Source organism: Episyrphus balteatus, chromosome 4, assembly GCF_945859705.1.
Source record: "Episyrphus balteatus chromosome 4, idEpiBalt1.1, whole genome shotgun sequence".
In the NCBI taxonomy this organism is placed as follows: domain Eukaryota; kingdom Metazoa; phylum Arthropoda; class Insecta; order Diptera; family Syrphidae; genus Episyrphus; species Episyrphus balteatus.
Window position 1 is genome coordinate 628,590 of NC_079137.1, and position 27,415 is coordinate 656,004.

Below are 27,415 nucleotides of genomic sequence, written 5' to 3' on the forward strand. Positions count from 1 at the left end.
GGCGTATACGTAACTTTTTTTGCATTGAAAAATTTAAAATTATTCCTTCTTCTTTATTGAACATTCTGTTCCCAAAATGTTTTGGGTTTTATTAAATGGGGTAGTAATAGTTTTTGGTGATATGTGAAGCGTTCAGCGTGAGAAGGTGACAAATTTCGAGTTTTGAGTATTCGTCGTTTAAAGATTTTGGTTTATAACTTTTTGTAGAAAAAAGTCTAAAGCTAACTTCTATACAAAAAGAATATTACTAAAACACCACCTTGAATTTCATGTGAGGGACACTGAGAAACAAATTTACAAGCCCTGCAATTAAAATAACGTGCGTTGTTAAAAATAAAGTACTCTAAGGAGATGTGTAATAAATGACTTGCTATAAATCTTTCTGTCATTATTTGTTACAATTAAAATTTGATTGTTTTTATTTAGCAAAAAGCTAACTTCAATTTTATTTGCTTTTCTGCTTGAAGAATCTATCTTCTAAATTATACTGTTTCGGCATAGTTTAAAGGTGCATATGTAACTAAAATAAATCAACTTTATAGTGTTATCATTTATATTTATTACTCCATATAAAATTATAAACAAGATTAAACTTTTATACTTTAGAAGACAAGTGCTGTTTTGTTTAAGGTCTACATAAAGCATCTGCTAAAATGATAACGTAGTGATAAAGGAAGAAATTGCCATTTACGTAGGTAAATATTCTGTTATGACCTCTAGTTTATTAAATTCTGATAAAATGCATTAATGACTTTTGAGATAAGAATTAGATTGAACATATTTTCTTAAAAACAAAATACCTACCTATACACATACTTAACTAAAAAAAATATTAAACTTAAATACTGATCACTTTAAGTCCTTTTTATTTTCCAAATATAAAAAGTAGAAACAGTCAGTATTTATTTTATAGCTCACATCGGCAGTTACTTACTCTACTCGATTAAACAAACATTATGTACATAGTATTATTGAAAAATCTGTTTTTTTTTTATTATGGTATGGTTCTATTATAACTCAAAATTCTTTAACTTTATTTTGTTAAGTTCCAAGCATAATAAACAATAAATAAACTATTAATTTCTTTTCGTTATATTTATTTAGCTCATATTAGAAAAGAGCAACAATAAATGATTGAGTTAATTTTAACAATTAAAATGATTTTAAATTAAAAAAAAGACAATTAAGCGTTAATTTGTTTATATCTTTATGTTATATTAGGTATCAATTTGGATGTTATAAGAAATATGACACAGTACAACTCCTCGATATTGACACTGTCATTAACCAATTTTTAATTGTGAAAACGTGGGTTCATAATATTATTTATTTAAGGTTTTGCAATCAGATTTGATGCGGGTAGACCAATTTTTTAAATCATCAAGACTTCAACTCCCTAGTTCCTATTCTGCAAGCCTTTTTGGTTTTGTTTAGTCTACATTTCAATCAAGAAGAATTTTACATATTAGGCCGAGAGCCCACAGCAAGTTTTGGGAGTGGAGGTATAACCAAAATGTGAGTATGCAGTTTTAAAGCATTATGCCTTCTAATGACGTATTCGAAAGTCTGGCAGCTTTAAATAAAAAATTCACATTCTGAATATAAGGAATTATGCTGTCATTTCCCCTATGATACTGCAAACTCACATTTTGGTTATACCTCCACTCCCAAAATTCGCTGTGGACTCTTAGACTATATTCATTCTTCTATTAAAATTATTCAGATCTGAAGGTTTATTTTTTCTTGAAATTGGTGTCTTTTTCAATAAATGTAGATTTTATGTGAAAAATATTATCAAAACCTTTATTTTCGTTTTTTTGCAATGTTTGTTTGTTCAGAGCTTAGGAGTTTCGGTTAAGTTGGTGATTTATTTGCAATCGAGGTCTGGATGCTGAGCTTTCTGGTTGCTGAGCTATCTGAATAAGAGTGTCGGCTATAAAAAAAAAGTAAATGAAAACAAAAATAAGTATTTTATTTTGATTTCTTTATTTGTATATATTCCGTACAAAATTATAAATAAGAAATTTTCTCATATAGAGCATTTTATGCCAAAAAAACCATTTTGACAAGACATAATAAAGCAGAATTATCGAAATATTTCATAATAATTATATTTATGTATGTATGTATATAAAAAAAAAGTCCATTTAGGATACATTGTAATAATCATACAAGAATTGATGATTTTTTTTTTTAATATATTTTTTTTTCTAAAAAGCTGAAGATTTACTTTCCATTGCATCATTTTAAAAAAATTTTCTCCTTCTGATTTCTTTGTTTCTATTTAAAACGCAATGCGTTTTCCAATAAATTGACTAGCGAAATAAAATTATAAAAATTTCGAAATATTGATTTTCTGAATTATTTCTTTTTTTTTTTTAAACTATATTCTGATTTATTTGAAAAACAAATTAATTTTTTGATTTTTGTTCGGTTAAATATTTTTATATTTTTTGTTGTATTTTTTTCGATTTGTTTTTATTTTATTGTTTAAAAAAATATTTATTTTAGGCACTCATATTCTATATTATACTCTTCTCCTTCAAAAAATGTAATGTTATTTTTTTTTGTATTGTTCTTTCTAAATATTATATTAAATATTGTATATTATGTATAAGAGTGATGATGAATATCAAATCATTATTTTTTATAGGCAAATCATCTAAAGTTTTATAAATACACAGTGAGATGTTTCACATTTTTTTTTAAATACTAGTTTTTCCCTGTTGAAAATGAAATTTCATTGTTTCTTCATGATTTCTAAGCAAAATTAAAACTTCAAGGATCAACAATCAGAGTAAAAAACTATTTCTTTATGTCTGTGTTTAATTTTCGTTTAGGATGTTTTGCTGGAAGCAGCTCGTCTTACAAAATTTCTTTTCTTTTGTTTTTATTACATTATTAATTATATAGTTTAGTAAGTGTGGTATATATAGTAAGAAGTGTTAATTAGTTACTCAAAATAGCTGAGATTCAAGAGCAAATTAAACATTAATAAAAAAAAAAAAAAAAAATCACTTGGACGGAAAGCCAAAATAAAATTCAACCCGTTTATTTTTGTATTTTTAAATTCTTAAATAAAAAAAATAATTTTATTTATACATACAAAAAAGTCTTATAAAATGGACAAAAAAAGTATTAGTGTTACAAAAAAATATTAATTTTTTCTTATTTTTGTTTATATAAAAAATATATGTATAAATATTTGTGTAAAATAAAATGTGATGACAATTCCAATCACAGCACCCATTCTTGAAAAATAAAAAAAATATTAAAGAAGCACTGACAAAAAAGATGATTTTTTTCTGTTTTTTAACTTTTTGTCTTTTTTGTTTATTTTTTTACAAAGAAAAATAAAATAAATTTCAATTAGACACGTCTTTTGTGCGTTGTATTGTAATGTTTTGTTTAATTGTTCGCTTTGTTTTATTTTTTTTTCTGATTTTGTAGCTACCATTAGAGAGCAATTTAGAAATTAGATGGAGGAGCACTTGGGTTGAATTGGAACGTTGGATACCTTGGAGCAAAATTAGTATCAAGAAGTTGAGTGTGTTCAGAATCTTCCTTGTTCTGCAGTGTAGTTGCCTTAAATTGACTCTCAGAAAATTGTGGTGGAGCTGCGAAATAAACAAGTTACATAATACAATATTGAAATTCCGAGTTATTTTATTATTATTTTTGTAAAAATAAAGGTTCCATTTCTTTTTATAATCTGCACGTATTCAAAAGTTCATGACTATGATAGCCTGTTGTATGTTAATAAAAGTAAAGGTTTTACAAATACTTGACAAATTCAAGGGATCATTCGAAAATTTTCTACAATTCCCGAAAAAAAAAAAAACAATCACAAAATCCGATCGTATTGACGATTTGTATGAAATTTTCCTTTACGAATGGATTCCGTGATTATTATTTCAGGAATCGTAGCAAATTTCCGATACGAATGGAATTCGTGATAAGGCCGAATGGTTCTTTTCAACGAAAAAATAGGTATACTTTCCTTCAGGCGTCATCTGATTAGAAAAAAAGAAGTTTTAAGCGCCAAAAAAGCTGGACTGAACAAATTTGAATTGACTTATGTATTTTTGAACAAAAAATAGTTCTAAGCCTTATGTAACTGTCTCTCAACTCAACTGACTCACAATTATTAAAGGACTTCCAAAAATGTTTAAATCTTTTATAACAGATAAATAAGTCTTATGTTAATTAGAACTCAAAAAGGGTATTAGACATCGTCAATAAGAAAGAAACTTACGAATATTAGGATAGAGTTGTCCTCCAGCACTATCAGCCATATTCCATCCCAAAGCACCGCCAGCACCATTTGGTGGGCTAGCTGGACTAACTGGCTGTGTTGGAGCCATTGATGGATCCTCGGGAGCTGGTACATCCGTATAAGGTGCTGGTGATTTAAATGAAGCCAATGGAATGGTTCCCAAGGTTATAGGAATATTTCCAGTAAGATTTCTATGCGGACCACTAACATCGACTTCCACCTGAATTCAATTTAAAAAAAAATAACAATCAAACATTTAGAAATCAAAAATAAATTTTTAATTTTAACTTACATGAAGTTGATAATCCAAGTCGATTATTCCACAGTTCAACAAACTCGATGGAGGCAACGGTGGAATTTCTAATTGCTGAGTCCAGGTCCTCGATTCAGATGCACCAACTGGTCCAACACTTAACTCAGATATTGTTATCTTGTCCTTCTTGGTTTCCCGACGTGGTTGAGTTGTATGAAAAGCAACTACTTTGCGAAGTATAAACTTGACCAATGTAATACCAACATTGCTAGCGTTATCACACTCACAAGTAATCGGTATTATTTGACCAGAAACAAAACCAGTAACTGGTAAATTGACAACAACTGCAAGTGGACCCGAACGGCAACAGAAACAGCAGAATGATTTTTCTAATTCAAGTTTGAAGGGTTCCTTTATCGAAAAAATAAAATAAAATCCATTGAATTTATGTATCTCAACAAAAAAAAAAACAAAAAAATTTAAATACCAACCTTAACTCTAGGATTGAGATTCAAATCAATTGGCGAAACAACAGTAAATGCCATTTTCATATCTTGATCGAATTTCCATGGACGATCAAGGGTTACTTTTATTGTATAACGAACATGGCCAAATTCACCTTCAAACGAGGATGGCAGAGTTGGTGGTAAGGCGCATGTGAATGGATAAGTATGAGTACCACTTGGTAGTTCAGTTTCCGAACCTTAAATATAATTAATAATAATTATTATTTTTTTAAGAAATATTTTTGAAAATAAGATAAAATTTTCACTTACTGTTCTTTCCTCCTAAAAGATAATACTGAATTTGAAAGTATTCTTCATGGCCGGTTAAATTTTCAGTTTCTTCTTCATCTTTGCCTTCGCTATTTGTAACGCGTTTTGATTCGGACCACTCGGTATTCGCTTCTCCCAGAAAACGAATAATGATTCCTGAAAAAATTATGAGTTTAATTTTTTTGTAAGTAAAATTGGGAAGAGAAGTAAGAAACCAGCGTCATCTAGACTTTGAAAATGTGCAAAAGAACTAGAAATCTATTTAAAAAATTAGTTTTTTTTTGCTTTCAATTTTATTTTATTGAATGAACTAAGTGGAAAAAAACGCTTTTTATTTATTTATTAATTTCAAAAATCGTGGTAACAGAGTTGCCTACTCAGGAAGGGCCAGAAAACACCGACTTATCATTCGTTGGCGTCGGATGGATATGACCCGTGCGTAACGCAGCCTTTATAAGAAAATGATATAACCTGTGTTTAGTTTAGTAGTAGTATAGACATAAAGTTCGTAATATGAGAAAATAAGAATTAAGTAAAAAATATAAAAATTCTTACAAGATGGAAATGGAAATATGTAGTACAAGTAATCAATAATTAAAAAGAAGTATATATCATTTTTTGCATGATGTCTTTTTTAAATTTTCTGCTTATATCTTATGAAAAAGATCGAAATATTGGTTAAATATTTTTCTCAGACACCTTAATTTATTTTAAATCAAAGGATGCATGATTATCTATACCGAAAAGTTGTGGCCGTATGGTTAATATAACCACAATCTATTTCTTTGATCATAAGGTTTTTCTTAATATTGACATGCATATTGCATATATGGCTCTAGTGTTATTTTTATCAGCGTTTGATTAAGTATATAAATAGGTAACAGAATAGGCTAATGTGAAATTTTTTAAATGGCGGCGTAGTTCAGGATGTTCGCAAACTCCTGTGTTTCCATCGGGCGATCAACTAACTCCTACAGTTTTTAACCGATCGGGCTGAAATTTTTCTCTACCTTAAAATACTATTCTCCAGTGAAGTATGTAGGATTTTTTGAAATATTAAAATTTAACGATTTATGTTCTTTTTTTCGCCGAATTTTGTTTTTGGAAGAAATATTTTTTTTTTTTTCAAACTAATGCAATTTCTTTAAAAATCAATAATTCAAAAAATCTGTAGGAGTTGGTTGGTCGCCCGATAGAAAAAAATAGAGTTTGCAATCAATTCTGTTACCTATTGATATACTTAAACAAACTAAACAAACTCCAAGAGAAAATAATGTTTCTCCTTTGTATTATACACTGATGAAAATGGTGAAACGATTTCGTGCCTACAAAGTATTAATATTTTATTTGTGCCTCACATGGAAAACTTATTAGTTGGACCGAGAGTTGGTAGATAGAAAAAATGTAAGTCTGCCGACTTGTAACGACACCGATTATGAGAAAAATTGTAATAAATCGGCACCGATACAAGCTGGCTAACATGTTTATACCTTCTTGTAATATTAATATAAATCAGTCAGTACACCTCGCAGTCTAGTTTGATATCTAATTCTATAATTCAGCTTTAAACTGCTAAAAAAATATCTTTGTTCTGCCTGCATACCTATTGGTTGTTAAATTCTACCTAAACTTGACTGAAGCATAGATAAAACCCAAATCGTGGCATGATCGTCTATTATTAATCTACTGAAAGACTACCTACTTGATAGATAGTCTAGAAAAGTGACAATAGTGTATTACTTAAACTTTATTCACATGTCCAACTGAAAGACTAGAGACTAGAATATCAACCACTTCTTTATACCGTTATAATATTTATTTGCATTTAAAAATGTAGATTTAATGACTAATTCAATTTTGCAGTGATAACATTTTTTGTTTCCTTTATTTTTTGTAGTTGATGTATCAGCTTGACTAATTTGCATAAGAAAAAAAAATTCAATAATGAATAAATAAAAACAACAACAACAATGAACAATAGTACCTATCTCTAGTCGTATTACTCTTAGCGAATTTAATTATGTATGATGTCATTGATCGTGGGGCTGAGGCAAAAATATTTCTCTAATTTTTCCTTCAAACGCGCATAGTCTTGCTTAAATAGACAGACACTAAAAAAATAATATATTGATGAAATATAGAAGAAGACAGGTACAGGTCACTTCTTCAAGTGGCGCTTGGTTGACATGAAAAAAAAAAGAGCAGACATTTTTCTTTAATCTCAAGATTCAAGAATTTTTTCGCAAGAAGGTGCACTCAGCACTTACACTCAATTATTGTTTATGGCATTCCTGAAATTTTTCTCTAACGCAACGAACGAGGAGGAAGTACCTAAGCAGATCCCGTTTTTTCTTTTAGATGAGAATGCGTTGTTGGCTCTTTGGTGTTTTTTTATGTTTCCAAAAATAAAAGAAAAGTGATAGATTCTTGTCTAGAATTTAAGTTTAAAAACCATTTTTCGGCTATGACAGCGCCGCATCCGCCACCACCCTTTCCTGTATTTATTTTTTTTTTTTTTTAGTTTTTTTTCACAGACAAGATAGCCCAGTCATTCTTATTCTGATTCCACTCCCACCACCCGCAATCAGACTATCTCTCTGTTGCTGGTACTTTCGAGACTTTACTGTGCACAGAATTTTATTTTTTTATTTTTCTTTATTTTTTTCATCTTACCTCTGACTTTCTTTGGCGAATCAAATGTTAAATTAACTTGACCATTGATGGTCTGGCCAGCGTAGTAAGTATTCCATGGATTGTCCAATTGAATTTCACACCCTTTAAGACCCATTGTTATATATTCTAGGTTTCTTTTTGTTTTAAAATTGATTTAATATATTTTGTTGAAAAACTGATGAATAATTTTTCTGTCTGTGAAAATTTTTGTATTGGGAAGACGACAGAAAAAAACAGAAAAAATATGCACTAGCTAGAGCATATACACAAATATAATACAACACACCCAAGAAGAAATTTCTTTGGAGCAGAAAAGATAGCAGCTAGCTAGGCAAACGAGGATGAGTACTAGTTTGACAGTTTAAATCAACGTATAGCATCGCATGCGCAGATCGCAGCATTACAAAATGGAAATGTTCAGCAAGCGAAGAAACGGACCAACGCATTTTTAAGGCAAATTAGGGTTACCATGTTATCTCAAACGGTCATATTTTAGTTTGGATTACGGGAAATTTTTAATCCAACCATTAAAATCTCCACTTTTCATACCGAATTCAAATTTTTACTCATATCATTCACTCAAAACATAAATTAAATTCAATGGATAAAGTTTATATTCACGGCTGTTCTAATATTCGTTCGAATTTGAAAACGGAAACGAAAATTGAATCCATTGCAAATGGTTGTTCTGATTTCCATACGAGAATATTGTTTTCCGGCAGCAAATTGTTACCCGGATTGAAAACGGCAAAGAATTTGTCGGATTGTATGTCCGTTCATTTTTCGAAACACCTATGTATTCGCAAAATGCATTCGAATACGGAATTCGGAACAGCTAGAATTTGAAAACGGGAGAAAATAGAATGCGAACTGAAATCAGAACAGCCGCGATTGAAGGGATTTAAAAAGTCTTAATTTCAAAAATGTTAAAAGTAAAATTAATCTGTCTGTGACCATCAATTTTTTTTTAAATTTATTTTTTTCAGTAAGATGACATGCTATTATTGAATGCCAGGTGCAAGTCGTTCAGCAAATACTTACTTAGGGAGATCAGTGCCGTATGGCGGCTAGAATCCGATGTGGATTTGGGCTTCAACCAACAGCCAGATCTATCCTTAGCTCGCTGCTTCCAGTTTTGCACGCCAAGTTGATTGAGGTCCTCTTCCACTTGGTTGCGCCACCTCAGAAGAGGTCTTCCTCAACTGCGCCGTCCCGCTGGGTTGGAATCGAAAACTTTCCGGGCCGAAGCATTGTTTCCATGCGCTCCACGTGACCTAACAATCTAAGGCGCTGCAATTTAACTCTCGTGGCTATTTTAGTGTCGTGTTATAACCCGTTGCCGTTTATTTTTTTTCTTCTTCTCCAATCACCTTCAATGCGTACGGTACCAAAAATCGCACGAAGAACTTTTCCCTCGAAACAATCCAAGACTTTTTCATCCGCCTTCGTTAAAGTCCATGCTTCTTCCATGATTATCGTTCAAACTAACTTCATTATCGTTCAAACTCGATAATCGTTTTATTTCAAAGATACTCGTTAATATTTACGACTACTATTTGCCTATCGTTCCGCTTTCGTTTAGGTGTAATAATGTTGTTGTGTCTGCCGTTAGAATGTATGTGAGCCTCAATAAAATATTTTGTTCGGTTTAGTTTGGCCAAATGCCTTCTCGTTTTACATAATCGCTCTTTGTCATGATTATCGTTTACTTCATTATCGGTTACATGCCGCTAGTTTCGTTTTACGTAAAAGATCCCCTGGGATGATAAGGTCTTGTATAGGGACACCTTAGTTGCTCGAGAGAGGGGTTTGGTGGTCAAATGCCTTCTCAAACCAAAGTAGCCGTTTTAAATTCATTTGGATTTAAAGAATTGGATTTATAAGTTTGAATTCAAATAGTGAATAATATGGACTTGGAGTTATTATTTTAATTTAAATATGGTTACATCCAGATGAATTTATAAATCCAACTTAAACTAGTGAATATTTAGGCTATAGAAAATGGCTTTTAACGCCACTGTGTTAAAATTTCGATTCCCTGCGCATGACTGTATTCGTTTTCATTCAATTTCATTTTATAACTTGATTTTTCTCTCACTGTTGAAGTACCAAAACAACATTCTTTTTTTGTTATTTTAAATAAAATTTACCTAATTAATTAAACCTAAAATTTGTAGCAATCATCAAATAAAAAACTTTTCAATCAACTTAACATATTAATAAAAAAAAACATACAATCAAAGAATTCCACTCATATGGAAAAGAACCAAACCCTATTAAACCAACAGCTGTCATAATAAAAGGAAACTATACTCAGTCTTTGAAAGGCAAACGAAATTGATCTTCCACGCAATAAAACAAAAAAAATTATAAATTTTATTATAAATTAAATTGTTTTAAATATTTCCTTGTGGTGCTGATAAGGAATTTTACAGTATGCTAACCGATCCAGACGACGATTTCTTCTTTGAAGAAGATAAAATGTAACTATTGAATTAATTCATTTTTAAATTAATAATTTTAATTTATTTTGTTTAACTTTAAATTTAAGATTATTTTTTGTATGTTTTTCGGCTTGCAGATTTGGTTTTTAATTATTTTTTTTTTTATAATTTGGTTAGTTTGATACATGTGTCTTTTTTTATAATTTTATTTTAATAGGAGCTAGTTTTAGGCAAAGTTTTACATCAATATGATGGCTTTTTGTTCTCTCATTAAGCAATTTTTTTAAATTTTAAATTCATCTGCAGAATTTCATCAATTTACAACCACAGAAGTAACAAAATATCGATATTCTTTTATTAAATAAAAAAAAAACTTGCAGTGCACAATGTGATTAGAAAAATCGATAATTATTGTGTAGGTTGGGATTGGGATTTCCTTATCACTAATTGACAGTTACAATTCAAAAGTGGTGGGCGAATTTGAATGTCGATAAGAAATCATAAAAAATGCTAGTTCATATTGCAATAATTTTTATAGCCATTAGTTAAAAAAATTCATTAATATGTAATTTCATCGTCATCTATGATCTATCATAATATTCGTTTTAAATAGTAAAAAACCACATAACGTACCTAATTAGATAAGAATTTTCAAAATTTTAATCAAATTATCTTATATTATTAATTCCAAAGTCAAGATGAAGATCAATTAATACCAGGAACTATTCAATCAATTGAACAAAATGCAGATCTTCAAGTTGTTTGTTTGGAAGAACAATGCCAACGAAAAGTTATGTACAGCCAGAGTGCCGAATTAGAACGATTGTAAGTACAGATAAGGTCTATTTCGTAGAAGCTTGCTAGAGTTTGGCGTGATATATGACAAAAAGGATGTATCCTTAGATTTTCACTATATAAAAAAACAGCACTTTGACTAGGGATTCTGATTTTTAGTGGGTGTGACAATATTATTCCAATGAATTAGAAATTACCTACTCCGATTTTTGTGTTTTTGGGGTAGATTCAAGTGTTATTTTGAAAGCATTCACAGATAAAAACTTCAGAATTATTATTACGATGGATATCATTAGAAAATAATTTTTTTTAAATAGCCCCATGAGTGGTTTTATTATTTAATTTAAAAATTTAGATATTTTTTTCTTTTAGTTTATAAAACTCAGGGAAGAGTGGTCAATTTACTCCTTCTCTATCTTAAAATTCGTTTTTTCTTCTCTTATACGAACAAATATTGTTTTTGTTATTTTAATCTGAAGCATGTTTTAAATAAATCCCTTAAGTGTGGGTGAGTTTTGTAACTTAAATAATAAGCTTGATTTAAATTCGATGCAAACAAAATAAATATTAAATATTTATATTCAGGGGAATGACGTTAACAACTGGAACAGTTGTAATAACGAAAGACCAAACCAACCTCATTGGAATCAGTATTGGTGGAGGAGCTCCACTATGTCCCTGCCTGTATATTGTCCAAGTATGATAGTTAAACCTAAAACTTATTTTCATTATATAATTAAAACTTCCACATTTTAAAGGTTTTCGATGGAACACCTGCTGCTAAAGAAGGATCTTTGCAGAGTGGAGATGAATTGGTATCTGTAAATGGGGTAAATGTAAAAGGAAAGACGAAAGTAGAGGTTGCCAAAATGATTCAAGTCGCAACAACAGAAGTAACCATCAACTATAACAAACTTCATGCCGATTTGGAACAAGGAAAATCATTTGATATACTTCTGAAGAAAATCAAACATCGATTTGTGGAATCAATGTCCAGTAGCACAGCCGATTCATTGGGACTTTCTAGAGCAATATTATGTAATGATTCATTGGTTAAACGACTTGAAGAGCTAGAAGGAACAGAATATATGTACAAAGGTTTAGTTGATCATGCTAAAAGAATGTTAAAGGCTTACTTTGACCTACTAACGACTTATAAACAATTCGGAGATATATTTGCGGAAATAAGCGTTAAAGAACCACAATTAAGGGCCTCAGAAGCTTTTCTTATATTCGGAGATTTACATAGAAATTTCGAAAAAGATGGAGTGAATATGCTTAAAGCTATCAAACCAATTCTAGCTGATATTGGAACGTATTTGAATAAAGCAATTCCTGATACAAAATTAACGGTAAAAAAATATGGAGATGCTAAATTTACATATCTCTCGTATTGTTTGAAAGTCAAAGAAATGGACGATGAAGAGCATAGTTTTGCTTCACTCCAAGAATCATTGTATCGTGTAGAGACTGGTAATTATGAATATCGTTTGATTTTAAAATGCCGCCAAGAAGCACGCTCAAAATTTGCCCAACTTCGAAATGATGTTTTGGAAAAAATGGAATTACTTGAGAGTAAACATGTTAATGATCTCACACGACAACTTCGTGGTATTTTGGAAAGTTTTGCTGAATTGCATAGAAAAGCAGTGGAGCGTTTGGAAGAACACCCAAATCTATTTCCAATTGAAGTTGATTTCAAATCATCGGCATTTGAATATAAATCAAATGTTCTGTCACCACATGTAGATGAAGAAGATGGCAATGAGGAGGAAGTAGCTAAAGCTGTGGAAGCGGTAGAAGATCCTGCAAATATTATAGACTTATTAGGTACCAGCAATGATGATCAAAATGAACTTTCAGCTCAAACAACAACAAAAAATACAACAACAGAAATGCCTTCAGTATCTAGTCCAGTTCAACCGTCTACATCATCATCGTCATCATTACTATCCCCATCACGTGCTGATGATGATTTATTAAAAGAATTAGGTTTGTTTGGATTGGACCTTACAGCTGGTCAACAACAGGGATCAATGAGACCATTTCAATCAACAAATAATGAACCTTCAACGAGTAGAGGAGCATTAGTAGATTTATTGCTATAAAAGGAAAAAAATATTGGATTTGACTGAAATAATATACAAAATTTATAAATTGTATGATCTCTATCTCTCAATCTCTCTGCTATAACATTGTCCAGTAGAACTTAGATATTTTTTATATAAAAAAAAGTGCATACTTTTAAATTATGTATTATTTATATTTAATCGTTTGGTAGCAAAATACAGACAAATTTATATATATATGGGTGTTGAATAAAAAAAATAATCTAATTAACTGCTAATAAATTGTAAAAAAAATAATTCGGTTCTCTTTATACATATATATTTGATTCCTGAAGTGGATTTTTTATTATTATTTTTCGGAATTGTTTGAAATTTTTAAAGTGTGTATTATTATCTACAAAATGACATACTAGCTTTATTTTTAATATTTTGTTTTTGAACGAATTATACTATTTTTTAAAATCAAAAAACAACTTCATGCGACCGAGTTGTATACTGATAATCCAGTAGAATGTTTTGGTTAAAAATTTTGAAGAGCTATACTTACTTATTGAATTGTAGATAAGTGACTCTTTCTTTTTTAACTGAGCTATGGAAGTACCCATTCTGATCCCTTGAAGTACTTCGTTGGCAAAATGTTCTAAAACATTAGTAGCGATTTTATGGTTTAGACGGTTTCTGTCCGGTAAAGCTACGATCTGGATGCGCCTATTTTTCAATATGTAGTTCTGTTCAGAGTCCTTCTTCATCCTTTATCCGCTGGGGAATATCCCGAGTTTTGTATTGTTCATTCTTGAGATCAGCTAAATGCTATTGTTTTTGTATTCGTTTGTACCAGGAACGTTGTATATTGCCTTTTTGACGGGATTCGAAGGATCTCCCCTTTGAATATTTCTGTTCTAACTTGTGTTCTATTTTTTGAGAGATGTTATTTTTGGTTCTAAACTTTTATTCAGAGTAAACCACTTTACCGATTACGATGACTTTTAATTTTTCCTATTCAATTTAACATTAATCAAAAAAATTTATAGAAAAACAAACAAACGTTTTGGTTACTTAATACATAAAAATATGGTTATTTTTATTTTACTTAGTTACATTACAAAAAAAAAAGGAAAACTTTTTATTCTTAAAAAGAAAACTAATAAATTCTTTCAACACAATTAATAAGAAAAATGTATAAACTTGTGCTATATATAATATATTTTTTTGTTTTTTTGATAAAAAGCTAACAAATAACGTTTTTTAGTAAATCTTTTTTTGTTTTTGGACGCAAAATAAATATAAAACTTAAAACAAAAAAAAAGAAAGTCAATTGAAATTCAATAGAAAGTTCAATGTAAGAAGCATCAACAACTTTCTGTTAATATTGTTGTTGTTGAAAACATCTACAAAACTCTACAATAAATTAAACGAACGCATTTAAATCTTAAATATTCATTGGTTGTAGAATTTAAATTCCGTCAAGGACTCGCTAGTAGTGAGTGAGAATAGTCCTCACGTTTGTCAATAATTTGTTTTTTTTTTTTATGTGGTGAGATAAATATTGGTGGCATGGATTTTGGTGGACTTGTGGATTTGTTATTGTTATTATGTATAATGTACTTGTGCATTTAGTGTCATGGAACCAAAAGAATTTATCATTCGAGACATGTTTTTTTGTTTAATTGAGACACAGTTAGCGCGACTGATTGTTGTTAAGATATACGAAAAAGAATTGCCTGCATTCTTTTTTAAAGATTTGTTTATAATAATCAAACTGGAGTCTCCGGAGATGGCGCTGTAGGTGACTTTGAGCGTGCTCTAGGAAATAGTTCATCATATGATGGTGCTGAAAAGAAAACAAAAGGTCAAACAAAAAACCGTCTCAACAAAACTTTTAACTTACGTAATTCATTCACAGGATATCTAGCTTGAACTTGAAAATTAACAGATGATTGTAGATAGAGCGGCAATGCAGGTGTATTTGGTGGTGGATATGAACTATTCATCGCTGGTGGATCATAACTCTCATGCACTGATTCGGCTAGCATTGGATATGCTTCGGGTGGAAGATCTCTTGATTGTCGGCTGGCAGTTGTACTCGGATGTATATACCCCATCGATCTTCGGCATATATTTCTCATCGATTCTCGACTCAAATTCTCACAATCTATCGACGGTCTTGTCGCTGGACTAAGCGTTGTCACTGATGACTCCGAGGTAGTTGAATACAATGAGCTACTTTCACTCTCATTCAATGACTGTGAGTGCGTTGGGCTATTTGTGCTTATAAACGAACTTATACGATTGTTAACTGGGAAAATGCCAACTCCCAGAGGTACATCGCCCTCCTCTAATGGATTTCCAATTGCAGCATCTCGATTTCTCGAATAGACAGTTATTTTAAATGACACCGAAAGATTTTTATAGAAAGCTGGCAATATGGCTTCCACATTGAGGACGTATGCAATATTAATGATGTTAGCATTGTGTGTCGGGGGACAGGAAGGAATCGAAAGATCATGGGCAAATGATCGTTCGGTTTTCTTCTCCACACCACCTGTTTCTTTAGTGAATATGGTCACTTCCTCGGTTTTAATATGAAACATTGGCTTCATACTGTGATAGGAGACTTTTTGGACCATGGTAAATCGCAGTTTATCCACATGGATACTACTGCGATTGTCCACTGTCACGTGGAGATTCAATTTCTCATTTCGGATGACATTATTTCTAGGAATCTTAGCTATCAGTGATATCGGCCCACTCCCAAAGATACTAACATTTCGAGTCGTCGTCTGACATATGTCCGGTCGGAAGCGATATGTTATATCTTCATAGATTTCGTCTAATATCGAGACTGCCACGTTCCTAACGATTGTCAGAGGAATCGTGTACTTCTCGTCGAATGTCCATGGCTTTTGGATGACAACTTTGAGTTTATATTTTATGGAACCATAGGATCCCTTGAATGAGGAGGGCAAATCTTGGGAAAGTAAATATGTAAAGTCCATTGATAGTTCACCGGGGGCAAGTTCAATGCCACGCGCCGGGACATATGGAACATTGACAGTATCATTCAGATAAATCTGTTTGCCAGTGTAAAAGAGTTGCCGTGAGTTGACATTGCCGTAAATGTCTTTGTGGTACATTTCCATCCATTTGCATTTTCCCTTGGCGATAACTTGCAGATTTATTGCTAAAAAAAAATACATTCAAAATTAACGAAATTAATCGAAAGAAAAAACCGGGAATTCCCAGATTTGAATTTTGATTTGGTCTCTCCAAAAAATGTGCAACATAATAAATATGACTCATTCACAATGAATAACACAAATAATGCTGTCAAATTAGGAAATTATGTCGAATGCAAGTGTCATAACAAAATCGAAGAGAAAAAAAAAATAACTTTGCAAGAAAAACGAAAAATTCTTTGTATTATTTTTTTCCTATTTCTAACTTACCACGAATTTTTGTTTTCTTGGTAAGGAAAAAGCATATTTGTCCGCTTATTTCTTGCCCGGTAAAATATGAATTATTTGGGCTATTTAATTTAATTTCAACTCGGTCTTTTTCCTTTTCCATTGCTTTTTTTTGTGTGTTTCAAATTGAGTATTTTATTGGCTTCACTTTCACTTGTTCCTCATTTTTAGAGGCTATATTTTATTGGTGAAAATTTAAGCCTAAATAACTTCAGAATTGATAAAATTAATTGTAGTTTTCTTTTTTGAAAAAGACAAAGGAATTTTTTGTTCTTTAATTTGTTTGCGTTTCTTTTTTGTACGGCATGCAACTATCCGACCACCCTTCCATTAAAAATATTTTACACTGGCGTACATTTGACGAAGTGGTGAGGGTGACTGACATTTCATATGAGAAAAAAAAGGAGGAAATTCGGTACAAAAATGTATCTCATTTTTCATATTGTGAATTAATGCACAAAGAGAAATGTCAAAAGAATTTAAAGTGATTTTAGATGGGTTTATATTTTGAGGTTGATATGTAAAAAAATAAAAGAATTCAATTTCGATGGACAAGTAAATTACTTTAACGAAATTTTCACATCATGTTGGTGTGATTAGAACCCAAATGCTATAATATGATAATAATAAATGTTTTTTCTTCTTTTTGGATTTTTCCTTTTGGATTTTTGAATGTCTGAAAGTATTTAGGCCGTGTGTGAATTGCGTTAAATAGTTAAAACCGTGTAAAATATTTGACACTATTGAGGAGAATACAAAATTTTCAGCTGCTATAAATTTATTGGGCTCTTGGACCTGGTTAAATTTGAGTTAAATTTTTTTTGCAGATGGTTTTTGTTTTTTTTTTTTTTTGTATTAAAAAGGAGTATCATTAACCTCAATAGTGTCAAAAATTTTACACGGTGTTAACTATTTAACGCAATTCACACACGGCCTTAATAGCTAGTTCTTTGAATTTTCACATTTCTGTATACATGAAAACAGCTATTAACACTTTTTATTTTGACCTATAAATGCCAAATATATGACTAAATAATGAAAATATTAGTTAAATACGTGTTTTATAATTACACCTCCTAGTTTGAGGAATTTTTGACCTTTGTCAGCTCATAATTCTAGAGGTGAACAATCAAACCACATATTTTATACATTTTTGAAAAATGTCTTCTATCTAAAACTGTAAGGAATTCTAGAGTGGGTACAATTTTGCCAGATTTTTTTCAATGGGTGAAGGTCCAAAAAACCGTTTTTGTCCCTAACTCCAGATTTTGGAGGTGTTACGGAGTTTTTAAATAACGTTTCGTAATCAGTGCAATTAGCTGTACAAAACGTGATAGATTTCCGCCCGCGTATGTATTAAAACCTTGTTTTTGTTACACAGTGTTATTAAAGGCAAGTGTTTATATGGTGGTTAATTTCAAAATACACGCTCTTAATATAATATATTTAACATATAAAGGTAAATAAATAAATATTCTTCTTTGAAAAAAAAGTCGTAAACGAAAAATTTCTTATAGATATTTTAATTTTCCAGCGAAATGACACAACAAGATTCATTATTTTAAAGTCATCTTTCATTTTTCACATTTACTGTCCCGAATATAAATTTAATTATAGTTCTTTTTCTTTGATTGAAGAATTGTTTTCAGTTTAGCTTGGTTTTCAAATTAATTATATTTTAATTTTGAAAGAATTCCGGCTGAAATTTTTAAAGTTATACTTCTTTTGCAGCGTTTTGTCGACTTTTCCTGAGTTGGTTTTTCCCGCTCAATCAGCTGCACCATTTCTTTTATAATCTAATGATCCAAACATGCAATTTTAATTGCTAGCGCTTTCATTTTTAAAGGAACTCAAAATATTTAAGACTGATGTTTTGAAGGAACAAATAGTTGTAACTTTTGTAAAAGTTTAATGCCAGTGCTAAGAAAATCTTATTAACATGATTTCAAGAAATTGTTATTCAAATTTACAACTCAAAAGTACGTTATCAAAATTTCTTTCATGTAGGCCAATACAATTTAACCATTTTCTGAATATAACATATAATATCTTGGTCAAATCACCTCTTGAAGTTTGTCGAATTAAATTAGAACCAACCCGTACTATGATCTTCGAAATGATTAAAACATTTTTGGTTTAACTTTTTGATGGATTATAGCGAATAGGTAAAAATACTATACAAATACCTGTCCATAAAGCCATTACCTTGAAAAACATATGTACGCACTTTTTTGAAAGAGTCTCATTCTCATAATAACCAACGAAAAAAAATATTCTTCAAGGTAACTTACGCAGTACGCACAGTACAAACCAGTCTTGTATCTCTTTAAAAATACAAATCTCGCAAATTTCTTAAGGGATATTACAGTCGTGATTTCGGACTCACGTTTCATTCAACCAACAGACATATAAAAAAAAACTTGTTTTATTGTCATTCTGGGTTGGGATTTGCTAGAGTAAACTACAGTAAAGAAGAACAAGGGGATAGAATTACATTTTCGATTATTTTTTTCCGCATTCGTTTGAGACTGAATTTTGTATCTATTCTGTGAGTGTATCTCTTTATTGCTTTAAGTCTAGGCGGCGATGTAGTCTATTGCTCGGATGCAGATTCGTTCTATCGAATAGATTTAATTATTACACTTTTGTATACTCTATCCATTTTTGTATTTTGATTAAATTTGACCTGTGAAACTCTTAACTCTATTTACAATTTTAATTTAATTTTGCACAAAAATTTTATTTTAATTGTTCTTGTCTTTTGCGTGTTTGATTGAAATAGAAAAAAAAACCTTTAAGTGTTTTGATAATATGGCTAGCAAATGCACAATACAATTTGACAATAATCCACTTGGGGTTTATTATGCTGGGCAGACAATTTCTGGAGTAGCTGAACTCATCACTGCAAGGCCAAAGACTATAAGATGTATGTATATCTACAATTCAACAAATGTAATTCAATTAAAAATTTTAACAAAAACCATCCCACCCAAGTTGTACTTTAATTGAATAGAATATAATTTTTTTTTACAAAGCTTTGTAGTAATTCAAGTATAGATCGCAATTAGTCAAGTGGAAATAGAAAAAAAAATTTATTATGATACTAATTGATTGATATATTCTCTTACTTTAATATTTCGATTAAAGGTTTCTTGCATCTTTATATCTGCGTTCATATAGATTTTGGTACTTGCATACTTTGAAATAATAGTCCTAAGTTTAAGGGATGAAATATAAAACTCCAATACTTTGTTTTTGGAAAGGGATAGGATAAGAAGGAGAAAATCAATGAAACTTTTACTTTCTAGAGACCAGGAAATAGGAGTTTCTGCTATATACTGTTTACCTTACCAGAATTTGTTTGAGGTAGGGCAGAATGTCTGCGTTTTGCTTAGAGAACAAGGTTGTTGAATGGGGGTTTAGTTTCCTTTGTTTAATTTTATTTTATATACGCAGTAAATGGATATCAATCAAAATAGAAATATTTAAATAAATAAGCATATAAAATTCAATTTACTGATAGATTTATATACAAACAAAATTGTTTTGAATTTTTAAAATGCCATATTTAAATTGAAAAACGCAAATGCAATTATGAAATTAATTATTCACCGCATATGTACATATGCATGCACTCTATCCAATCTGAATTATATCGTAATTACTCTACTGAATAATAATGAATTGAATGGATTGGATTGGGATTCATACAAATACAGCCGGTATAGATATGTGTTTATATTTTTAAATTCTTTAAATGTTCATTCAAAATATGACGTAATTTTCCAAAAACGTCACCGACATACTTCAGTCATTGTTGCCGGAAACCAGTTGTGGAGTTATAAACAACAAACTCGTGGGAAATACTTTTTAATCGGCATTTTCTAGCTCTTGGTTTGAGGTTTAATTGTGATTCATATACAAATGTTTAGGCCTTAACTCAAAGAGCATATCAATTCTGCTGGCCAGCCAGTTTTTTTTATGTAAATCGTGTTGTATAGTATTTTATTATAATCTGTGTTGTATTATAATTATAAAATTGACTGATAGAATACTAAAATTTTATAAAAAAAAATAAAAATGATTTAATCAAGGTACTCTTTTAATAGCTGCGTTCCTTTGGAAATATTTATCTACTTTTTAGTACTTAAAGCTGCTTTGAACTACTTTTTCAGTATAGCAAAGTAGATCAAAGTAGTTTTAAGTACCAAAAAGTAGATAAATATTTCCAAAGGAACGCAGCTAATGTTCATTAATGCGTGTCGAATGTAGATATGCGAACTGTATCTATGTAAAAAGATCTTGTTTCTAAAGGGTGTTTGAAAAATATGTATCTTTATTTTAGTAATAGCTAAATAATAACTAACAATAAAATATTATATGTAAAATGCTGAGTACGAATTATTTTTTTTACTAAACTGCGTCAAATTATATGAAATATTTTGAAGTTTGATTTTTTTGTATCTAGGACTTATAAAACTTAAATAAAATTTTTAAGTAAAAGTATTCATGATGGAAAACAATTTTAAATTTTAGCAATTTACATCAGTATCAATGGCCATTCTGAAGTACGTTGGACTGAAAATGTCTACAAACAAAATGCTCAAGGAAAACGTGAAAATGCCATTGAAACATTCTCATCCACAGAATTATATTTCACTTCAGAAAAATATGTTTTCGGGTCGAGTGGAGGTAGTCAACTTGAACTTATACCTGGAAAATATGTGTATCCTTTTCAAGCCACCATACCCCCCAACGCACCAACTTCTTTCAATGGAACCGATGGAAAAATAACCTACGAAGTTGTAATGGTTATTGATCGTGTCCTTCGTTATAATAATACTTTTAAACAAGAATTCACTGTAATTTCACCCTATGATTTGAATTTAAATCCTTTGCATGCAAATCCAATGGAAACAGAAGAACGTAAAGTATTTTTCTTGAGCATGTGTTGCGGTGGTAAAAATCCAATAACAATCAAAGCTCGAGTTCCATTTTCGGCTTATTCACCAGGACAAAGAATTCGATTTAATGTAGTACTGGACAATCAATCAGATGTTAGATGTTCAGATATAAAAGTAAGACTTATGAGAAAAGTAACTTACACTTGTCATATACCGGAAATAAAAACAAAGTGGAATGAAGTTAAAATTGCTCAAGTTCTATTGGGTGAAGTTGTGAAGAAAAATCGAGCGGAAATGAATGAGTATTTAGAGATACCATCTACGGTTCCATCTTCCTTGGAGAATTGTTCAATTATAAAAATTATTTACACATTGAAATTTACTGTAAAATTAGCTGGATTTTATTCGGATTTAGATCTTGTATTTCCTCTTACGGTTGGTACACTTCCATTACAAGCTAGCTTAGTGGAAGAACAAAATGCTGTGATTGTTGGTCAGCCTGGAGTTACACCAGTTTATAAGCCAATGCGTAAGAAAAGATCACTTTCATGTCGGTACCATATGTTCTTTTTATATTTTTTTTTTAATTTCCTTAGCTCCACCAACATACCAGGATGATGTTACAGCAAAAGGAAAATATCAGGATAAAACTTTTGTTCCCAAGTATCCTGTTTTTTCGTATCAAATTACTGCTGGAACTATTCGAGACCCACCTGGAAACTTATATCCATCTATGACACCACAAGCACCTGTAGCTCCATATCCAACTTCTCCAATTCCTCATGAATTTAATGAGACAAACGGAAGTGGAAATACTTCACAAATTGGTTGGAAGACTTAAATTGATAAATTCTGCGAAACAACCAAATAAAGAAGAAAGAGAAATAATTATATTTTTATAATAATTATACCTGCTATAATCATATTTTTATACACACACTAATCTACTGCTTTTGCTTATGTATATTTTATTATTTATAAAGAACTTTTATGCTTTCCAAAATTATGTATTATGATTTACACTGAAAATACAAAAATATATAAACAAATAGTTCCTATCAGAAATGTTTGAATTTTAAAATGGAATCGAACGAACTTCTTATGGCAAAAGAAGCTTAAATGTTTTTTCTCTCTACGAAAAAATAATTCTTTACTGTTTTAGAAAATGTTCATAGGGAACATGAAATTCGTATTAAAAATTAAAAAGTTGGTTTTTACAAGGCCTACAAAAATCTTCTTCTCTCTTTCTTATAGTCTTAAAAAATAACTAAAGCTATTAAAACATACACGGAGAAAAATGAATCCAGCAATGACTTGAATTTGATAAGGAAACAGTAAAATTACTGTACAATGTACACACGTCCCACCCGTGATCATAAAATATCCTGTTGTTTGGTCTTGTAAAAGAAGGACAGGTCTTATGTTAATCATTTTGGCACAATAACAATTGCCTACTAAAGAGATTATTGACTATTTAAATATAGTCACATATAGTTATTTTAACTGTTAAAATTGACTATTTAATAGTTAATTTGGAGAATACGAGTACTTCGATTGACTATTAAAATAGTCACAAATAACTATTTTTTAAACTATTTTAATAGTTATCCCGATATTAACTATTTCGTTCTCTGAGTGTATTAAACAGTTTTGGGTGATTCCCTAGAGGGGAAATTAAATTTTTTTAGGACCAAAACTAAGGGTATGTACCATGTACCTGTAATATAAGGGATATAGAAAAAGTAGTATTATACACAAAAGCCAACTTTTGAAATAAAAAATAACATTTGCTGCACCGTTATTAACAATGTACCTGTCATAGAACGACTTTTTAGACTTATCAATTTCTCGTAAACGACATAGCTGATTTCAACCCAAATTCTTATACAGAAACGTTAAAACAATCATTATATAAAAGTTTTAACAAATAAAAAAAATTGATTTTTTTAAAAATATTTCAATTTTTTTTTTGTAAATCAACTTGAAAACAGGTAGATAAAAAACAAAAAACTGTCAACTTTCCTGAAAAAAAAAAATGTATGGGGTGTTTGAAGTTTTTTCGTCGCCCGATATGGTCATGAAAGAAAAAAAATGAAAAATGTTATAGATATAAGAAATAATTCGAAAGAAAAGCATTGGACTTGTACTGTTCTTTCACTCAATATAAAATATACCCTATTAAAAATTGTTTTTATTATTTTATTGACTATACAAATTATACTGAGCTTAAAAATAATAGTTTAGTATAATTCTTTCTGAAGGATCATTAGATGTTATTTCCCATGAAGTTATATGGTAGTAAAACTCCAAGTCTTCTTATAGCAACTGGTTCCTGATATGGTCTTGGAGTTGGCAACTTCAAGTTTGTTTTTGATTTCAGTAATTTAAAAGTATTAGTTGAGAATCCCCAATAAAGGCAATAGTTGTGACATAGCCAGGAGTTTCACTAGTATATTTGAACTGATTATAATATGACACACAAACATTTTTCCTCTGTTGGTCTATTGACTTGGTCGTATATTCTTATAGCTCTTTTAACCACGCCAAAGTATCTATCGCAGGGCAAAAATAATGTTAAATAGATAATTTTGACTTTCATTATTTATTGAGCATGAAATAATTAATAACAATCAATGAAATGGAAATCACGGTGATTGAGTGTAAGAGAACAGTACAAGTCCTGCACTTTTTTTTTCATTACTTATTAAATTCTTACTTATGAAATATTATAAATTTTTCCTGATTTTGTTCAATAGAAAGCTTACTTTTACCACAAGAGCATGTGAGTGCATTTTATTTTCTAATGCATAGTACTTGCAAGAATAATCTTTTTTATCAAAAAACAAAACCGACTTCCATGGATCAAAACAGGGTTTTATGATTTTTCTAATAGTTCCCATAGCTAAAACTGAACAAAATTAAAATGGGACCACACTGCAGCCACCAGCTTTCCAATACACTTAGTCCAAAGTTATGAGGTAACAAACATAAAAAAAAAAAAATACAGATGAATTGAATACCTCCTCCTTTTTGGAAGTCAGTAAAAAGAGATTGCATTCTTAAAACAAGAAAACATTGCATACTTACAAGAATTTTTTGGAAAAGGTCTTTTAGAGGCCACTTGAAATTACAAGGCTACCTTAGAACTGTTCAAACAGATCTTATTAAAGGCCTTCTCCAACTGAAATTTACTAGGCTTGTTCTAAATACTTCTAGGAAATCTTAAAGAGACCTCTTTTTTATCCAAAAGCAAGCCTCAAACTAAACCTATTCAAACTATAACTTGCCAAGTCGAAAAAACCGTCTTTATGCAAGCCAACGAGGTCTTGCACTTTTGCCATCGATATGTTCCCTTCTTAAATTTTGAATAAAAAAACACAATTTTTTTATTAAATAAAAACGCATGCCTGGCAGTGCTCTTATCACAGTATTTTAATTAAATTCCATTTCATTCCCCTTTTTCTCTATTTCCATTTCCCATGTAAACAAAAACAACCGAACAAAGCAAAACGTCAAACAAAACAGCTGATTACAACAAGTCCAGTTTCTTTTTTTTATTTTTTTTTTGTTTGTATTTCATCGGAATGTTCAATGTTACACACTCATCTGCTTGCTGCTGCTCCCCGTAACATATCGAATACAAAAAAAGAAAGTTTTCACTTGTTGTCGTCGTCGTATTTTTTTTTTTTTTTAAGTAAATGAGGTTTACGAAACACTCAATGCATTTCTCCTCTTCACCAGCAATAATAACGTTTGGGTCGTCATCAGTCAGATAGTCACCCTTACTCCACAACAGACAACAAACCTCAAACAGAAGAAGACACTCTGTCGACTCCAAGAAGAATAATCGCAAACCAACCATTGCGAGTTGGTGAAATTAATTTTTCTTTATTATTTCTTCTTCAAACAATAAACTAGACAAGTGACTACTTGGGAATGCAAACAAATATGTAAGTCTCATAAAAATTGTTTTTCAAAATAAGTTATGAAATTATCTATTTTTTGTTTGTTTGTGTGTGAGTAGCGATTAGAAAAAGTAGAGGAAGTAGTAATAAAAAACCAATAGAATATTAAACCGTAATGGCAACTCAAGCAATGGAGAAATCGAAATCTGTCGAGGCAGCACCTAAGCCACTTACTGCCCCAACTTCACCCAAAAAGAAAACCCACAGCACAAAAGAACAGCTAAAGCAAGTCATGGCTGGCGGACTTGCTGCTGCCATCACCAGATCCACCTGTCAGCCTTTGGATGTCCTAAAGATCCGTTTTCAATTGCAAGTTGAACCTCTGGGTGGACATGCTAGTCAACAATCCAAGTATGTATCGATATTCCAAGCTTGCAAGGTGATATTTAGAGAAGAAGGCATTGCTGCCTTCTGGAAAGGTCACAATCCTGCACAAATACTCAGCATTTTGTATGGCATCTCCCAATTCTGGACTTATGAGCAATTGAGTTTGTTTGCCAATCAGACAGTCTACCTCAAAGACAAACCGAACTTTTCGAATTTCATTTGTGGTGCAGTTGCTGGTGGAACTGCGGTAATCATTTCTACACCACTCGACGTCATTCGTACGCGTTTGGTAGCACAAGATTCGAGCAAAGGTTATCGCAATGCGACCCGTGCTGTAACGGCAATTGTACGTTCCGAGGGTGTAGTTGGATTGTATAGAGGCCTTTCGTCGGCACTGATACAAATTACTCCTCTGATGGGCGCCAATTTTATGTTTTATCGATTATTTAGTAAATCGGCTATAAAATTCTATCAAGTTGATGATAGAAGGTAGGTTAAACTTTAGACACAAACAATAACCGCTCAAGTCAAAGAAGGAAACAAAAATTAAGTTTTACTTTAAAGCTCCGCATTTTTTAATTTGTCTCAAAAACAATTCAATCTTTTCTTAACTCGATGTAGATGGGTTTAATCTATCGTTTTTTTTTTTAGTTAAAAAATTATGAATATGTAAACTTTGAATTGGAAAGCATCATAAGACCATTGAAAAATTTTTGTCTTAACTCAGTTAAGCGGTTATTGATAATGTCTTTGATGTGAGAATCATTTTATAAGAATTTCGTTTTTTTTTTTTTTAGTAAACTTCCAACATGGAATCTTCTTATTATGGGAGCATCATCTGGGATGTTGTCGAAAATGATGGTCTATCCATTTGATTTGATTAAGAAGCGCCTTCAAATTCAGGGATTCGAAAATCACCGTCAAACATTTGGTCAGAATATCAAATGTAATGGAGTTGTTAGTTGTTTGAAACTGACAGTCCAACAGGAAGGAATTCGAGGGCTTTACAAAGGCATGGCACCCACTTTGTTGAAATCTAGTTTGACGACAGCATTGTATTTTAGTATTTATGATAAAATACGACAAATACAATGGTGGACGTGAGATGAAGTTCATAGTCGTCAATATTAACAAAAAAAAAAAAAAAACTAAACAAAACAAAAAACACGGTGCTGAAAGGGGGAAATTATGAGCTGGTTTAGCGGTGATTAAGTTCAAAGAAATATTTTTACACACTCGCGTTTCTATGACATAACTTTAAGTTATTCCAAAAAAATAAGAACGCCTATATTGTTATAAATTAAAAAAAAAAAATAAATAAATGTAAATTGTTTGAGATGAGATACAAAGATATACAAAAATATTTTGTAAGATAAAAAAAAGCGTTAGTAAATTTATTTTTCTTCTCTCTGTGTAGTATAACTGGATCAATTTGTTTATAAATTCCTACGTTTTTTTAGGTTTGGATT

The 27,415-nt window shown here is 30.7% G+C and overlaps 5 protein-coding genes across 7 annotated transcripts; 3 read left to right on the plus strand and 2 right to left on the minus strand.

Moving 5' to 3' along the window:
* Nucleotides 1–2,201: 2,201 nt before the first annotated feature.
* LOC129918350 (arrestin domain-containing protein 17) lies at nucleotides 2,202–8,329 on the minus strand. The gene is made up of 6 exons (XM_055998824.1): nucleotides 7,979–8,329; nucleotides 5,306–5,461; nucleotides 5,021–5,232; nucleotides 4,569–4,940; nucleotides 4,256–4,496; nucleotides 2,202–3,617 (listed from the first exon to the last, which is right to left on the minus strand). Exons 1-6 carry the CDS (start codon nucleotides 8,091–8,093, stop codon nucleotides 3,469–3,471), a joined length of 1,245 nt encoding a protein of 414 aa, XP_055854799.1. The 5' UTR covers nucleotides 8,094–8,329; the 3' UTR covers nucleotides 2,202–3,468.
* Nucleotides 8,330–10,140: 1,811 nt separating this feature from the next.
* Nucleotides 10,141–13,558, plus strand: LOC129918351 (PRKCA-binding protein). Of its 3 annotated transcripts, XM_055998825.1 has the most exons (4): nucleotides 10,141–10,461; nucleotides 11,116–11,247; nucleotides 11,803–11,914; nucleotides 11,976–13,558. In XM_055998825.1, exons 1-4 carry the CDS (start codon nucleotides 10,415–10,417, stop codon nucleotides 13,323–13,325), a joined length of 1,641 nt encoding a protein of 546 aa, XP_055854800.1. In that variant the 5' UTR covers nucleotides 10,141–10,414; the 3' UTR covers nucleotides 13,326–13,558. The 3 variants fall into 3 exon arrangements, with proteins under 3 accessions (XP_055854800.1, XP_055854801.1, XP_055854802.1); XM_055998826.1 differs by lacking the exon at nucleotides 11,116–11,247; XM_055998827.1 differs by lacking the exons at nucleotides 10,141–10,461; nucleotides 11,116–11,247 and adding an exon at nucleotides 11,593–11,725.
* Nucleotides 13,559–14,513: 955 nt separating this feature from the next.
* Nucleotides 14,514–17,134, minus strand: LOC129919145 (arrestin domain-containing protein 17). Its single transcript, XM_055999995.1, has 3 exons — nucleotides 16,733–17,134; nucleotides 15,175–16,467; nucleotides 14,514–15,117 (listed from the first exon to the last, which is right to left on the minus strand). The coding sequence occupies exons 1-3, from the start codon at nucleotides 16,851–16,853 to the stop codon at nucleotides 15,041–15,043; spliced, it is 1,491 nt and encodes a 496-aa protein (XP_055855970.1). The 5' UTR covers nucleotides 16,854–17,134; the 3' UTR covers nucleotides 14,514–15,040.
* A 2,104-nt stretch (nucleotides 17,135–19,238) lies between these two features.
* Nucleotides 19,239–22,685, plus strand: LOC129919739 (arrestin domain-containing protein 3). Its single transcript, XM_056000727.1, has 3 exons — nucleotides 19,239–19,676; nucleotides 21,287–22,183; nucleotides 22,251–22,685. The coding sequence occupies exons 1-3, from the start codon at nucleotides 19,562–19,564 to the stop codon at nucleotides 22,493–22,495; spliced, it is 1,257 nt and encodes a 418-aa protein (XP_055856702.1). The 5' UTR covers nucleotides 19,239–19,561; the 3' UTR covers nucleotides 22,496–22,685.
* A 2,538-nt stretch (nucleotides 22,686–25,223) lies between these two features.
* On the plus strand, nucleotides 25,224–27,307 carry LOC129919634 (mitochondrial thiamine pyrophosphate carrier). Its single transcript, XM_056000582.1, has 3 exons — nucleotides 25,224–25,604; nucleotides 25,679–26,435; nucleotides 26,744–27,307. Exons 2-3 carry the CDS (start codon nucleotides 25,735–25,737, stop codon nucleotides 27,048–27,050), a joined length of 1,008 nt encoding a protein of 335 aa, XP_055856557.1. The 5' UTR covers nucleotides 25,224–25,604; nucleotides 25,679–25,734; the 3' UTR covers nucleotides 27,051–27,307.
* Nucleotides 27,308–27,415: the final 108 nt, after the last annotated feature.